Source organism: Leptonychotes weddellii, chromosome 8 (assembly GCF_054177405.1).
Source record: "Leptonychotes weddellii isolate Sample4059 chromosome 8, ASM5417740v2, whole genome shotgun sequence".
NCBI lineage: Eukaryota > Metazoa > Chordata > Mammalia > Carnivora > Phocidae > Leptonychotes > Leptonychotes weddellii.
The window spans coordinates 122,313,562-122,330,530 of NC_138376.1; the positions used below are offsets into that span (position 1 = coordinate 122,313,562).

At 51.8% G+C, this 16,969-nt stretch overlaps 1 protein-coding gene across 1 annotated transcript in view; it reads left to right on the top strand.

Annotated features, from left to right (window-relative positions):
- SYNJ2 (synaptojanin 2) overlaps positions 1-16,969 on the top strand; it is a 95,125-nt gene that overhangs the window by 41,812 nt on the left and 36,344 nt on the right. The window contains exons 5-8 of the mRNA XM_081829208.1: positions 3,527-3,610; positions 10,277-10,338; positions 13,906-14,002; positions 16,456-16,628. Of these exons, the coding sequence (XP_081685334.1) occupies positions 3,527-3,610; positions 10,277-10,338; positions 13,906-14,002; positions 16,456-16,628 (416 nt within the window). The remainder of the gene's footprint in view (positions 1-3,526; positions 3,611-10,276; positions 10,339-13,905; positions 14,003-16,455; positions 16,629-16,969) is intronic.

Below are 16,969 nucleotides of genomic sequence, written 5' to 3' on the forward strand. Positions count from 1 at the left end.
GCTCAGGGTGACGGCAGAGTGTGCATTGCTTCCTGAGGCCTTCGAATCAAAGTGATGCCGTGGGCAGAGTGGGGTTGGTTCGTTCCGGTAGCATGGTGTTGCCTGCTTTGTGACCTGACCTTGGAAGAAGGGCAGGCTTTGGAACGTGGGCTCCTCACCAGAGAGTGGCAGGCAGCATCTTGGAGGAAAGTGGGTGCTGGGCTGCAGCAGGAAGGGGTCTCAGCTGGGTCTGCTTGGCTCCTCTGGGCAGTTGCCCATGGATCCCAGGCCCCTGCTACAGAAGTGAGGTTCTTCAGACCCCAGCCTGTGGCCATGTGGGAGTGGGAGTCCTTCACTAAATGCTTGAAGGTGGCTGACGAATTGTTGTGCTGTGCTCCTTTGCAAATGGTGGGACTAGACAGAGAGCAGGTGGGTCCCCTGAGGCGGGGTCCTTCCTAAATTAAATGTTCAGGGAGCCAGAAGAGGGAGATGTTTTCAGCACCACCCACTCTGCCTTGCTTTAACATTTTTCCGAAGAGGAATGAACAAGCTTTCTCCTCCAAGGCAGGCCGTGTGTGTGTGCACGTGTTTGTGCACATGCCTGTGTAGTGTGTAAGTGTGCATGTTCGGGGGGAGGGTTCGTGTGTGTGTGCACACACAGGTGTGTGCTTTGGTGTGTGGTGTGTGAGTGCGTGTTTGTGGGGGGTGTTTTGTGTGTGTGCATTTGTGTGTGTGTGTGTGTGGTGCACGCATGTGTGCAGGTATGGACCTCATCTCCGTCTTCCTGGGAAGAAGCCTGGAGTCCTTTCGGCTCTGCTGTGAGTCATACCTGGTAGGACTGCTCTACAGCCGTGACTCACCATGCAGAAAAACAAACCCCAAAAAGTCCCTTTGGTCTACCAAAAGAAAAAAAAGAAGAGGAAAAGTATTTGGCTATTGAAGATAAGGCCACTGATCAATCCGGGAAGGCGAGGATGTCTGCGTGTCTTCCCAGGAATGCAGCAGACTTGAAGAACACTGGTTTGTAAACACCTCACCTGGAAATGGAAGTTGAGCAAAAGCCTTTCAGATAAAAGAGTATCTGCTGGCTTGCGAGTCTCCCTGCATTATCTTTCTTTTTAGGGTCCTTGGGTTTCTGCTCCCACCACTCCATGAAAGGGGCCACTGGGTTGCCAAGGCCAGGGTGTCCCAGGCCCAGCTTGGGCTCACCACCGCTCAGCCATGGTGGACTCCCTCCCACCCCTTGTGTGTCCCTACAGTCCCTCTCCCCACAGCCTAAGCCCTGCCCCCCCCAGTGCTCTGACCCCTGCCCACTCTGTCAGTCCTTTGCAGGGGCCTCATCCACACTCCTGGGCAGTGCTCTCCTGCCCTCAAGAGCAGTGAACCACCGCCCTGCACTGGGATCACCTTCCCTCATTACTCACTTACTCCTCCCTGTGACCAGGTAACAGTAACTTCACCAAGAGAGGGAAACTGAGGCCCAAAGTGGTTAAAGTACGTGCCCAGGGTCACCCTGCAGGGCACATGGGAGCTGGCAGGTAGAAGGTGCTGTCCCAGAGCCCATGAGCCGACCCGCTTCCCTGCTCCACCCTCCTCTCCCCTCCCCCCCAGGATCCCGATGCCCTCTGTGAAAACCACTTCTGGGAGGCGAGGCATCAAGTCTGCCAGAAGTATTAAAACCTCTGTTCTTTAGCTCAGGAAGGAAAGCACCACAAATCCACTTCTGGCTTTGTCTTATCACCTTGGCAACAAAGAAGGTGGTCCTGATGATGAATGGGACGCAGAACTGGAATATCTTCATGTGGGAGGGAGGAGTGGAGAAATCAGAGGCATCTTTTCTTCCTGTCCCAGGGGTGGGGTCTGGAGTGTCGGGCCTCCTGGGGGGTATTTTCTGAAGCCCGTTCTGCCTGTGCAAGTTCCGTCTCAAGAGGGGTGTGGTCTGATGCTAGAAGTAGCTCATTTAGCACGTGTTAAAGTGAAGGGTAATAGTTCCATAGCTTAAATGAGGTCCTGGCACTGTTAAGGGCTATCCTTATAGAGAAATGTTGGCTAAATTGGTTTCTTTCTCACTAATCTGGACCTGTAAGCTGTTCATCTCCCTGTAGTCAATGTGCCTACATTAGTTTAAGCGATCTGCTACTTTCTTCTGGTTTTGGTCGTTTGTTTTAAGATTTTATTTATGAGAGAGAGAGAGAATGAGCACGAGCTGGGTGGAGGGGCAGAGGCAGAGGGAGAAGCAGACTACCCGCTGAGCAGGGAGCCCAGTGTGGGTCTTGATCCCAGGACCCAGGGATAATGACCCGAGCTGAAGGCTTAATGGACTGAGCCATCCAGGTGCTCCTGGTTTTGGCTTTTGGTTTTTATGTTGTTTTGTTTTGTTTTGTTTTTAGTAGAATAATAGGACATAGCAAATTTGCTGGTAGTCCATATCTGGAAACAGACAAGTTCTTAACCCAGTGCTTTTCCCTTTGGAAAAAGGAGTTCAACTCAACTCTGTAGCTGCCAGGCTCCCATAATTCCTGTTGTCCCAGGGAGCTGCGCGTCTGATGCTCAGGTCCTCTGCCGCTGCAGAATTACTAATGCATGTGTGATCTGAGCGTGATCTGGCCACACAGAAAGCTACCCTGTAAGGGAGCAGGCTGGTAAGAAATGGAAAGGATCAGCAGCATAGCCCAGGCTGGCCCTGCCAGGCCAGGGTAGAATTACTCAGATAAAGGGCAGTGCATCTGATAGTCGCCGCAGCCTCCCCTCGTGATGCTCAGGACCGCACTTCTCGTCCCTGTAACACTCCCTTGCATACAATGTCGGCGGGGGCTGCAGGTAGATGAGCTGGTACACCCCGAAGCAACGGTGTGTGTGGTGGGGGAGGAGGTCTGTTCTTTAGCGAGTGAGTATCCTCTGCTTCTAGGCAGGCGCTCCCCACTGGAAGCCTGTGGAGGCTGTGCGATGTATGTTGACTTAGTGATGGGTTTAAGAACACAGTGGCATAGGGCCAGAAGCAACTGCAAGTTCAAGTCAAGTCTTGACCTGTGTTGTCAAGTGCAGTGTCAGTAACTCGTGTGATCCACCCGGGTCTTTTGGCCAAAGCTTGTTTGTTTCATCCATCCCTTTGCAATTGCTCTCTGCTACTTAGCTAGTTGACAAGCTGAAAATAGAGGGCTCTAAGGAAAGTCTTAGTTAAATTCCAGAGCACATTTGCTTTTGTTCCTACTGTGGGGAGCGGGGAGGCATTGCTGGGCTTTCCAGGGAGCTGGGTAAGGCTGTGTTTAGTCCCGGGCAGCTGCAGCTCTCCCCAGGAGGCCCTGTGCCCACTCCAGACTCCTTGGAGGCTAGTCAGCCATCAGCATGCCCGTGAGCACACGGGGTTGGCCTTGGGTCAGGGAACAGCGAGGCCAGGCTGGCCAGGGGAGCCAAGGGCACAGAAGTCCGCTGTCTGCCCTTCATTCGGGCTGGTGTCGGGTCTCAGGAGGCCGGATCCCATTACCCGGCCCCAGGACATTCAGTTGCATTGAGGAATACTTTCCCTTTATGTTTCCTTGTGGTGCAGACGATTTACATGGATGATGGAGTGTCGTCTTTTGTCCAGATCAGAGGCTCCGTTCCACTGTTTTGGGAGCAGCCCGGGCTTCAGGTAGGTAATGAAAAAAGTAAGTCACCTGCCTCTCTCTTCTGAACAACTGTGGTTTGTTTCTTTTAACCGTATTTCCTTCAGTTTCTAGGCTCGTTCCTCAGGTCCGTTGGATTGAGCTGAGCTGCCGAAGTCTGCACACCTCTGTGTGTGTGTGTGTATGCACATGTGTGTGTTCGCGCGCGCGTGTGTGTGTGTGTGGTGTTTATATACAGAAATGTATACATCGTGTGTAATTTTCTGACCCTGAGCTTGCTGTTAATGCGGGTGACGTGGGAAGGGAGGTCTTTGCTGATAAGCAAGCCACATAACGTAATTGAGTGGAATTACTTTGTTAGCCCCCAAGTTCAGTGTATGGAGAACACAGCCAAAGATGTTTTTTGAGAGCTGAGACCATCCTTTGAAAGGTTTTCAGGCCCTAGTGGCCGTGCAGCAGGTCCGATGGCCGGAGGGAGGTACCTGCTGTGGGGACACGTGAGAATGGCACGGAACTTTCCCGTGATTTCTAAAAATACACCTTGCAGTCTAAAACAGGGCTCTGGTCCGTGCCAGAGGTATTTGGCGTTCTGTCTCCTGGGAAGAGTTCAGGGCGTGGCACCACGTTCCAAGGACACGTTTGTCGTCCGCGGAACTGTGCACTGCTTCGTTCGTGAGTTCCTTCTCCAGAGGGTCATGGGCCGAGTGGGTCTGAGGTTCCTCAGCGTTGACCCCAGATCTTGCCCTCTGGCCCAAGCGATCGCCTGTGTGCCCAGAAGACCTCGCTGCCCAGGCCTCTGTGGTTCCGGCTCCTCTTACCAAGGGCGCTGTGTGTTGGCGGTTGCGTTGTCAGAGTGCCTCAAGAGGCTCAGGGCCGTCTGCCAGGTTCTTGGGGGCTGTTTGCCACCACTGGGTCTCTCCCCAGCCCTTGACTTGACCCCGTGGCAGCAGAAGGCACTTTGTCCATGTGGCTGTCGTGTCGTTGACAGCCTTGATAAGGAACCATGTCAGTTCTTGGAGGGAGGTGGAGGCGTGAGGGTCTCCTGTGGGATCTGACTTCTGGTGGAGGGAGAAGCCTTTTTAGCCTTCAGTCTTCCCATCAGAAAGGAACAGCTAAGATGTGTGAGGCTGGCTGGTGGCATTGCGTGGTGGCATAGACAGACAGTCCTGAGGATGATTAGGACAGAGATGATTCTGGAGCTCACCCCAAAATAGTTTCTTTAAATGGCTGTATTGTGATCTAATTTATATACCATAAACTCCACCCATTTAAAGCGTACAGTTCAGTGGTTTTTAGTGCTTTAGTGGTTTATAGTGTCATGGAGCCAATCACCGTGGTCTAATTTTAGAGGACTCATCACCGCTAAGAGCCCTGTCCCTGCTGGCCGTCACCCCTTGCCATGCCCTCCCAGCTCTCGCTGAGGCCGAAGCAACAGTCAGTCTACTTTCTCTCTATAGATCCCCCCTTCAGGACATTCCGGAAAGGGTTTTTGAAACTTGATTTTCTTTCGATTTGGAGCTTCTGGAGCTCTGTATTTAGAAGAATAAAAAGCAAACATCAAGTGAGTAGGAGATAAAAAGGAAGCAGGAGACAGTGTTAGGTTGCACGTGGAGACTTTAAGAAATCCAGAAATTGGGGATGGTCGTGATAGTCTTGGAATTCGGGAAGGAGCCTGTGAAATTCATCCCCTTCGCCCCTGTGTCCAGTTCTGGGTCCTTCTGACCTCCGATGCTGACCCTGAGATCAGGATTTGGGATGGCCGATGTTATCAGCGGGCTCCTCCCTGCCTTACAGGCTGTCCGTCTGCAGGGCGTTTCGGGGGATGCATCCGAGTGAGTCTGATTCCCCAGACTTTCAAGAAGCTTCTCCCTCTCTCCATTGTGTCTTGTCCGAGCTTTCCAGCTCTTGGCATCTTCCATCCCATTTCTAGGACTCTTCATGTTCTGGTCTCCCTCTTCCCAAAACAAAGCAAAACTGGTCTGTCATTCCCTTCTTTAATTTTGGTCCCCAGCTTGACCCACTTGACGCAGCCTGACCCTGACATGGAACAGCTGTCCCTCAACCCGACATGGGCAGCCTCAGTGGAGCTCAGGGGGCGGGGGGGCGGGGCGGGAGCTCGCTTTTGGCAGCTGTGGTGCCTTTTAGATTCATAACACTTGCGCTGCCCCAGAGCCTCCGTGGTTTCTTCAAAATAAGTTTCCAAAGGCTCTAGTGTTCATTAATCTTACAAAGGATTTGCTAACCTTTGGGTCTGATACCCGTGTTTATCCTCAAACCATCCACCATCGAAGAGAGATTAGGTCATCTTCAGGGCGACCGGGTTCAGTGATGGTCTGCAGTCACCCTCCTCTCTGAATTATCAGTGGCAAGCCCAAGGATGGATTCTGGTTGTTTTTCTCACCTCCTTCTTAGGTTAGATGAAAAATGCAAAGACTTTTGGGAAACAACTTGCATTTTAAGTTGCAGTGTTGCACCCTCTGGGGGCTCTCCCTGGAAACCGATGCACTCTCCCAGGGATAGGGCACAGGGGTGGGGACGGGCAGAGGGGACTCAGGATGATGATTTGTCAGCACGTTTTTTTTTTTTTTAAAGATTTTTTTTATTTATTTATTTGAGACAGAGAGAATGAGAGAGAGCGAGCACCTGAGAGGGGGGAGGGTCAGAGGCAGAAGCAGGCTCCCCGCCAAGCAGGGAGCCCGACGCGGGACTCGATCCCGGGACTCCAGGATCATGACCTGAGCCGAAGGCAGTCGCTTAACCGACTGAGCCACCCAGGCGCCCTGTCAGCACGTTTTCACCCCAGTGGTGCCTTCCTTACAAACTCCTGGATCCTGACACCATTTCGAGCCACCGTGTACCTTTCACAATTTCCTCTTTACCATGTAAACAGCTTTGCAGTTTATAAATAGCCACACTTAAAGCTAATTGCTGTCCTGGTATGGTTAGTGAGAGAGTATATTTTTTCTATACTCTTAGTCCGTTGAAGATTTTGCTCCCCTGTCACTTTAGAATCTTCCTCCCCTGTAACATGCGTATACAGACGGGGCTTGCCAAGGTGAGTTAGGTCTCTGTTTGGAAGCTTCCTAGGACGTCAGCAGTTGGAGGAGGATGCAGATTAGTCCCCTCTGCTGTTCCCACCTTGCCTACGCTCGCCTCCTCCCTGTCACGCCCTGTTCACTAGGCTCTTGGGTACATGGCACTGTATGTGCTCCTTTGTGTGGTTGTACTTTTTTTGGTCCGTGGGATGCCTTGTAGCACAACAGTTTCAAAAATAAGACGTTGGGGTGAGGGAAAGATCCTTCTAATGTAAACGAACCGAATCCGGGAGAGAGTCGCACACGCGCTGCGGGCCCCGGGTCTTGTGTGTTGGCCCGAGCGAGCTCCTGTGTTTCCCGGCAGCCATCGCCCAGAGAACCACGATTGAGGCAGCTTCTGCTGTGATTCAGAGCATAAACTTTGCCGTGATAGGCCCTGGTTCCAGTTCAAGTTCTGGCTCCCTGGCTTAGGGACCCTATTCTTTCGACAAGTTTTTATCTCAGAGTAAGGTTCTTATCAAAAACAAAAAACCAAAAAACCTGAGAAGTTCCTATCTTTGCCCAGCCTTAGTTTACTCTTCTGTAAGTGGGGTTGACAATCGACCTCACGGGGTTATGGAGAGGTTGTGTCACGGCGGATAGTAGAATTCAGTGCAGTTTCCAGAACCCGGAGGGCACACAAGTGGTAGCTGTTAATATTTTTAACGTAAGTTATACCATCTAGGAGACAAGAACACAGGTTGCATTGGGAGAGCATGGCTCTTTGCACCCAGAGAGTGGAATGAGAGCCTCGCCCGTGAGGTGGGGACAGTGTCCACGTGTCTCTCTATCAAGATGAGGCCCAAGGACGAGGCTCCTGGTGTCCCATCGCCCCGCCCTCAGAGCAAGCCATTCGTTCATCCCAGAGACACTCACTGAGCATCTGTGGGTACGTGGGGGCACTTTACGTCATAGCCCCTGCCTCCGGGAGGAGGTCATGAAAGAGGAGGCCAAGATCCCTGGGGCAGCTGTGGGGAGGGTCAGCTCGGCCAGCTGAGGGGGTGAGTGTCTGAACCGACTCGGTAGGGATGGGGCCACATCGCCCAGGCAAGGAAGGCAGCCTGCAGAGGCGACCACACGTGCGGGTGTGGCGGCCCAGTGGTCCTCAGCGTGTCCAGGGGGTTGCAAGGCTTGCTGCTCACGGCCCAAGGCGTGGGGGCCGTGGCCAGACATCAGACCAGAAGGGCAGGCAGGGGCCAGATGGAGACACTAAGGAGTTTATGTTTTACTCCAGGAGCTGCTAAAGAGGGGGCGCCCCGACTTGGCTGCACTGGGTATAGAAGAAGAAACTTTGGGTTGTGATTCAAGGAGAGGCAGACATGTCCAGTAACGGAACTTGTCACTAAACACCAGGCTTCTGAGCCCTGGACCATTGTTTTTCTACTCTCCCCTTACTGCCTTCCCCTGGGAAGGATTCTGAAAACAGCCGCAGCTTATCCAGGGGAGATTTCTCGTCCTGATGGACAGGCTGACCGTGCAGCAAGCAGCCCCTTCTCTTGGGCTTCAGCCCTCTGGGATCTCGAGGATGGTGGCTCAGAGGAACGTGGGCCTGCTTTCTGCCGGTGTCTGCCTTGTGAGTTCCGAAGACAGGAGCTGACTGGCCTCGGAGTGCCGGAGAGAGCAGTCTTCTCAGAACTCGGGCTGTGCAGGTTTTGGGAATGAAGTCTCGCATTCCCTCAGCCAAGTATTAATGCCTTTGGGGAAAGGAGCGCAGAATAAACACAACAGCAAAGTGGAAGTGATTGGTGGAGCCTCTCCTAAGGACTCCCAAGATTTCTTAGGACCAAAAGGGACTTGGGACTTTATTTATAGAATCATTTAGACGGACACACCTAATCCCAGTGATTTCTAAATCTGTTGCTGAGAAGCCCGTTGTCTAGAGTGGCTCTTTCCTCAGGTATGAAGAGGGACAGATGTGTGACCTATGGCAGGAAAACTTGGAAATAACGCTCGGTCCACACTCAACAGTGGCCCCCGATGGTGCGGACAAGCCTAATGACACCACATTTGTAATGCTCCATAACCAGCAAAGCCGAACAATACACTTCGAGAAACGTTCTATCTTAAAATAATTCCAGACCCACAGAAAAATTGCAGGAACAGTAGGGAGAACTCCCATGCATCCTGTCCCCAGATTCACTTGATGTGAACCCCTTGCTGCCCACACACGTGTGATCTGCTATTTTCTGAATCCCTGGAGAGCGGGTTGCTTACATCACGTCTCCTTACTTAATACGTCAGGACGTTTTTCCTGAAGGTAGATGTGTTCTCTTGATCAGCACAGGATGGGTACACGGTCAGCAGGTATGACATGATGCTCTAAACTGACCTGCAGTCCACATTCAAGATTTATCAATTGTCTCCATACTGTCCGTCATGGCACCTTTCCCCCTTTGGTCAGGGATTGGGACATGATCCTGCCCTGCGTGTCACTGTCACGTCTCTAGTCTCCTTTGATCTGGATCAGTTCCTCTGCCTTCTGTCTCTTGGACACTGACATTTTTGGAGAATGCAGGTCTTTTTCTTTAAATCGAAGGTGCCTCATGTGGGGGTTTCCAGGCGTTTTATTATGATTGGGTTCATGGTGTGGATCTCTGACACCACCACATCCTTGTCAGAGTGTCCCATCCATGTCCCACGGTGTCCATGTGCCCCCTCATGAGTGATGTTAATTTCCATCACTCGGGCACGGTGCTACTCAGTTTCTTTCCTATATATATAAGTTACTGTGTCTTCCTTTTCAACTAATAAGCATCTACGAGAGACTCAGACCATGCTAGTATCCTATTCCCATCAGACTCTCCCTGAACATTTATGATCAACAGGTGATTTTTGCTGAACCATTCTTTTCTATGATGGTTGTAAAATGGTGATTTTTCCACCACTGTATCCACATTTATCGATTGGTGTTCTACTATAAGGAAGAGCCCTCCCTTCCCCCCATCCACCTGCCCACCTCCCTGTCCGTTCATCTGTCCACTCATCCACCCAGTCAGCCAGCTCTCATCTGTAGAGATTTATGAATTCCTATTTCAGTCATCAGATTATAATCCATTACTGTCCTTTGTAGTTCAGTGCTCACACTGTCCCAGATTTGTCCAGGGAGAGCTTTTTCAAGCTGGCCCCAATAACAATACATAATTTTAAGTTTGTTTTTTAAACTTTTGATGTTAAGTAGGTAATTCTAAATCATAAGGCATCTTAGTTTACAGGTAGTTATAACTCAGATTTTAGGGTGGCCAAGGTCCCCAGACTTGCAGAGGAGGCTGAGAAGTGGTTTCTCTCTCCCTGGTTGGCTTAGGTTCACCTCTGCAGTGTGGAAAAGTTTGCAGATCTGACATGGGTCTCATCGGCTGACCCTGAAGTTTCTCTTCTGCCTTTGGAAGAATTCCAGCCAGCATGGGGTCCATGCGGCAGTTGGGATGGGCTGCAGCAGAGCCAGACTCGGGCTTCAGGACCTGAGTTCAAGGCCGGCCTTCCAGACCTGTGCATGGGCCACAGAAGGGGCGAGAGGCTGCCACGTGTAGCCTGGCTGGCAGCGAGGGGGACGGGGAAGACCATCACTTCCTGGGTTCACGGAGCAGGAAGAATCACTAGTGTTACTTCTCTTTGCTTTAGGTTGGCTCTCATCATCTGAGACTCAACAGAGGCCTAGAAGCCAACGCTCCTGCTTTCGACAGGTAGGATTGTTTGGCACCATCCTAAGCCTGTCATCCTTTTGAGAGTCGTCCCCCCCTCCCGCCCCCACCAGACAGAAGCGCAGGGGACAGCGGGAGGGGAGGGCCCCAAACCCTGGACCTGCATCTGCCTTTTACTTTGGTTCTTTGGGCAAGAGGGGAGTGTACAAAACGGGATTTTTAGTGGCTCTCAGGTTTTCCTGAAAGTTCATTAATACTGAGGTAACCCTTGGCAATGATTTTATCTTACCAGTTCGTTCTTTAATGAAGCTTTATCCCTTCGTCCGAGTTAACAAGGGATAACCTAAATTATGGGATATTTGTGGCTGCTTGTTTTTCCTTTAAAAGCAATATATTCCCAGACTTAAAAAGTCATAGTATAGAAAGGTATAAAGTGAGAGATAAAAGTACTGTCAACTTCTAATTGCCACTACTAAAGATTTCACTATTCGTTTTTGATTTATCGTTCTAGAAAACCATTTGGCAGATACACAGTTCATTTTCTGAACCACAGACTAGACCATTACACGTTTCCTGTTATGGAATTTTCTTAAGAATAGCTATCGCTCAACTAAACAGTAACTTATATTTGACATAGTTAATGGCTTCTTAAAATATTTGCTTTTTTTTTTTTTTTTAGATTTTATCTATTTATTTGACATAGAGAGACACAGCGAGAGAGGGAACACGAGCAGGGGGAGTGGGAGAGGGAGAAGCAGGCTTCTGGCAGAGCAGGGAGCCCGATGCGGGGCTCGATCCCAGGACCCTGGGATCATGACCTGAGCCGAAGGCAGACGCCTAACGACTGAGCCACCCAGGCGCCCCAAAATATTTGCATTTTTTTTTTAAATATTTGCATTTTTAATCTAAATACTAATCTTAAAAATTAGTGAATGTCGTAAAAATTCCAAGAGTGATTTTTTTTTTTCAAGGGTATTAATCATTCTGCCTGAAGCTTGATTTGGATGTTAAATCTGTGCGCATCCTCTTGTTTACCGCAGGCTGGCACATCAGCCCTACGGTGGCCGTGAATTAGCACAGAGTGTATGTGTACATGAAGATGCTCTTGCCTGTTTTCAGAATGCTGTTAACATGTTCTGTGCATTGTGTAAATGGCTGTTGGAGACACTGATCTGCATTAAATGTCCTTAGGAAGTTGAAAATGAGATTCCTCCCTAGCTGACCACAGTAGAAGGGAAGGGACATGCATGCTGGGCTTGTTTCAAAGCCTTGTGTTGATGAGCTTTTAAAATATATATATATATATATATATATATATATTAAGAATGTTTACACCGGGGCGCCTGGGTGGCTCAGTTGGTTAAGCGACTGCCTTCGGCTCAGGTCATGATCCTGGAGTCCCGGGATCGAGTCCCGCATCGGGCTCCCTGCTCGGCGGGGAGTCTGCTTCTCCCTCTGACCTCCCCCCTCTCATGTGCTCTCTCTCATTCTCTCTCTCAAATAAATAAATAAAATCTTAAAAAAAAAAAAAAAAGAATGTTTACACCGACTTAAATATTTTTAAATCCTGTTAGTGCATGGTGTGTGCCCCCGAGGATAGGCCCTCTCTTCTCGCAGAAGCCCTTTCGAGACCGTAAGCCCTTTGACGGGCCTGGACATGTGGCTCACAGCACACTCCCTTCCTAAAGCGGTCTCGCCGGGATGCAGCTGAGAGGAGCTGCCCAGCCTCACGCTGGGTGCTGCCCCGATACGCTCATTTCAGTGCTGTGTAGGAGCTCGGGCACATGATTCTCCAGCAGACCCACCGCAGGGGGCCCTGGGGGTCCCGAGGGGCAGGGCTGCAGACCCCTGGAGGGGTGCCCCCTCTCTGGCACATCAGGGGGCTCTCAGGAGTTTCTCCCTTCTTTGATGCGTTTGGTCCAGAGTAAATCCCTTACCCCCACAACCGCCCCCACGAAACCCCTTTCCCTGGGTAGTTTGGGTACGCACGGAACACCTGTGTCCAGTGCTGTACTGTTCCCGAGGTTGTTCACTGTTACTGTGGCCTAGGTGTGGCCACAGTGGGCTTCCCTGCGTTTCACCCCCAAATCACGGGTGCTCGCTCAGTGACCAACAGAGCTGGGCGACTCAGACTTGCCACCAGAGCAGAGCCTGCCCTTTGGCTCCACATGTCTGACCTCTGGCCGGGACACACCTTCCCCAGGCAGGCAGACCCAGAAGTGCCCAGAGGGGCTGAGCCATGCACACTCCATCTCTTCTCAGACCCTCACCCCGAGCACAGGCTTTGCAGAAGCCCCCGATTGCACCAGTCTGATTGAGCCCTACCTCTTCCCGGGGCGGGGACTCCACAGGGAGGGCGGGGCTGCCAGGTGCATCCTTGAGCTCACCCTTACCGAGTCAGCAGAGGACCTGAATTCAAAATACCTGCTTCAGAATCCATATCAAAGTTGGTAAGAGAGTATCTTTTTCTTTATTGGGCTAAAATTGGTTCTTTTGTGCTAATTAGCTTAAAAAAATGTCGTCCTAGAAATTTGGGAAATACAAAAATCTATAAAGAAGAAAAAGATGTTAAGTCACATAAAATTCCACCACTTTTAATATTGTGGTGTGCTATCTTCTAGGCTTTTTTCTATCTTTAGGCGTGAAGATTACATGATAAAAATATGGTTTACATCTGCTTTTTGTATTGTCTTTTCCTTATATTTTTTATATTACATTTAAGCATTCCTACCATTATTAAGACTGTAAAGTTAACTTTTCAAAAGCTAGTGATAAAGGATAAATATTAGTCTTTCCCTAATATTTCAACGTGTGTATTTTTTTTTAAAGATTTCATTTATTTTTTTATTTGAGAGAGAGAGAGCATGGGCAGGGGGAGGAGCCGAGGTAGGGGGAAAGAATCTCAAGCAGACCCCACGCTGAGCATGGAGCCAGACTCAGGGCTCCATCTTATGACCCTGAGATTGTGACCTGAGCCAAAACCAAGAGTCAGATACTCAACCAACTGAGCCACCCAGGCACCCCACAACATACGTATTTTTAAAAGTCTCTGATCTATGAATATTTTCCGCCTGAAATTTTACTGTGCCTTCTTGCTTGGGTTACACATAATTACACATAATGAAATAGGCACTTAGATAACAGACACTGAGGTTAACAACCCTCCTACCAGCTTTTCTAGTTTAGAGAAGGAAGGTACCAAGTGAAATTAGAGATTAATTTCAGAAATGTGCATGTCACACTTCTTGGGCTCTGTTAATAAAAAGCCAAGTTAGCTGTTCTAGATTTAATAGTGGTCCTTTACAGAAAGTCCAGCATATCCTTCGTCTGATGTTACGCTTATGTAGAAGTCTGATAAGCTGTGAATTATTCTTGGCCTGAGCCTTGCGTGCAGACTGTTGACACGCTTATCCCTGACTGGGGTTGGTGGCTGGGAGAGACTGGTTTTCTCCCCCTGGCCACCACCCCAACCAATTTTGGGTCCTGGGGAACAGCTCCTCCCGGACCTCTGGTGCCAAGCAGGTCCCTCCTGCACCCTGTGCCCTCGAGGGTGGGGCCGCCAGTCTGTGTTGGCATCATGGGGTCACAGGCTGCGCTGTTCCGTTGCAGGCATATGGTGCTTCTGAAGGAGCAGTATGGGAAGCAAGTGGTCGTAAACCTGCTAGGGAGCAGAGGCGGAGAGGAGGTGCTCAACAGAGCCTTCAAGGTAAAGGCCGTGCTGCTTCTCGGCCCCGGGAGGCGGTGGGTGAGGGACACGAGGGCCCCGTGCGGAGGCACGCTTCCATGCAGGACTGGGAACAGCGCTGCTCTTACCACACTTGGGGAGTTCTTTCCCACCGGCTCTGTCGTGTTAGGTGATTTGGGCTTCTGATATATGAAATTTAATTTTTATGAACTGATGGTTAGAGAATTTGCTCAAACAAAGCATCTCCCACCTCCAGCTGCATTTCCTCTGGGGCTCCCCCTGGGGCTTGGAGGGCTGGGGAGAGCCAGGCCTTTCTCCCTGGTTCTCTTGGACACACACACACACGCACACGCACACACACGTGGGCTGCGCCCCGCATTCCCTGACTGCTCAGGGAGCCCGAGCTCCACTTCCTTCCTTGGTCTGGCTCTGCTGCTGGCCAGAGCCTCCTGGCACTCACCCGAACACCTGCAGGGCACTGGGCCTGGAGCAGTTGTTCAGAACTCCTGCTCAGTTTAAAGCAAGGAGTCTTAATTTCCTCCCGCTAACTTCAACCTTCAAATCTTCCATCCCTGTCTGGGCTCTCCCTGAAAGCAGCTTCCTTTGCCCGGCTCCCCATGGGCTCCCTGAGGCCCCTCTGGGCAGCTTCAGGGGTGGGGGGTGTAGGGGGATGGGGGCCTGAGCAGGGAAGGAACCAATTGAAGGAATAGCTCCACCTACCTCGCCGAGGCCTCTCCCTGTTCCCAGAGCTCCCGAGTGTATTCAGTCTGCAAGGTGAAAAGCTCTAGAATGAGCTGTGGGCGACGTCCACGTTCCTTTCCCAGTGGCCCGTGTCCCCCACTTAACAGAGAAAAGTTCTCTGGCTATTCCAAGATCCAGGAAGCCCCTTCTGGGGGGAGTGAAATCGGACCTCAGCTCATGGGAAGCAGCGTTTGCTGCCTCTCTGACTCCTGACCTCTGGCCAGTAGGAGCTGAGCCCAGTGGGTGCTCCTTCCACTCAGCTTAGAAAGGCCATGTGCTCAGAGCAGACTTTCTGGTGGCCAGTTTCATTTGGACAGACCTGCTCGTCCTGTTTGGTTTGTTGCTGTTGGCAATAAGCTTGCTGAGTATCTCCCCTCCCAATCATCTTGGCAGCAATGCTGATGGCTTATTTTAAGGAAAAAGAAGGAAAGAAACAGAATCTCTTTTCGCTTTATGTCTTGAGTTATGGAGAGGGGATGTCCTCAGCACCCCATCCATCAGCGGAGGTGCCCCCTGCTGACGGGCTCTTTGTCATGAGTGGGCCAGGAGGCAGCAGTGATCCCGTGGCCCAGGTGGAGGAGGGCAGGCTGCTGGGCAGGGAGGAGGGAGGAGGTAGATGCCGCCTGGAGGAGACCTCCTGGTGTCACACCGAGCGGTGGCTCCCTCAGCCCTGAGGTCCGTGCGCCAACCACCGACCTGAGGTCCTCAGGCCACAACCCAGCAAGGGGCTCACTCCAAAATGTGACGTCGCGAAGGAGTACACTACTCAGTTCCGTGGACTTCTTTTTCCTAGCAAGACTCTCCGGATGGTCACAACCATGCGCTGACTGGCATTCTGGCTCACAGCGGATGGGCACTTTGAGTTGCAGGGACCAGAAGGCCCAAAGCCCTTCCAGTCTTTCAAGGTCATTAGAGACTCTGGACAAGTCTAACCTGAAGCTACGCAGGAGGGTGCAGGGTGGGACAGGCCTGAGGCCGGGGGCCCTGAGGAGGCCGCCGGTTCATCTTCTACCACAGGGCTCTTGAGAGAGCTCAGGAGTTGCCCGAGAGGTTCCTCGTGTGGGACGGAGGCCTCTGTGAGGAACACCACGCTGCCTGGAGCCCACCTGCTGTGCGTTCCCGGCTCTGGCCTCGCCTCCCCTCCAGGTCCTGCGCCAGCCTGGGCCCACGGGCCCCGAGCACGCGTTACCCCATCCCGCAGTCTCACTGGGCTGGACCCAGAGGACGCTGATGGGAGAATTGGGCACCAGCGAGCACACCCGCCTGAGGCTTACACTTGTCAGGATGGGGCTGGTTACCACGGCAACAGGGAGCTGGATTATGAGCTCCACAGCCTGCTGGGCTGCCCTGTCCCTGGCGGGCCGGTGGCACCTGGGTGCTGGCAGAACAGAGTGGTCCTTGCCTCCTCGGTGCCCTCCCAGGAGCCCCGCGGGAGGGTGATGTCGGTTCGGGGCTGTGAGCCAGGGAGCCAGAGCTGCTCCGGCTGTCTTTCGCCCGGGCTGGACCTGCCCCACTGCAGGCAAGATGCTCTTTGCAGTATTGCCCTCCGAGTCTTTGTTCTTCCGTTTCAGGGTCAGCACGGATAGACAGCTCGGCCCCCCACATTCCTTCAGGCTAAAGCGTGTGCCCTAGCGAGCGCCCCGGTTAGCCTCCCCACCCCCAGCCGTGAGAGGTTTGCGGTCACTGTGTCCCTTCCGTTGCTCTCTTGCCATTCTCTCCCTTTCCACCTGCAGAAGCTGCTCTGGGCCTCTTGCCACGCCGGTGACACGCCTATGATCAACTTCGACTTCCATCAGTTTGCCAAAGGCGGGAAGCTAGAGAAATTGGAGAACCTGTTGAGGCCCCAGTTGAAGCTGCACTGGGATGACCTGGACGTGTTCGCCAAGGGCGAGAATGTAAGTCCACGGTGAGTCTCCGCCTGCGTCCTCCTCCTCCTCGTGCCGGGTGACCAGCTACACTTGCAGTCTCCGGGACCACAGGCTCAGGGATGTGGGGGGTCCCGGGTTCCAGCGCCTTCTTCCCCTTCCCGCCTTCAGAACATGCTTTTGCATTTTGTGAATAGATGGCAAAGCGTGGTTTTCTGGCAAAATAAATAATAAATAAAGGGACTAGGTGAAAACGTGGAGCTGTGGCGACCATAGAACTTACTGTCCGAACCGAGGAAAGCCCATGAGAGTGAAGACGGATAGCTGGCGTCAGCCCCGTTGCCCGAGGAGCCCGGGGTCTGGATTTTCCTGCCCAGAGCTG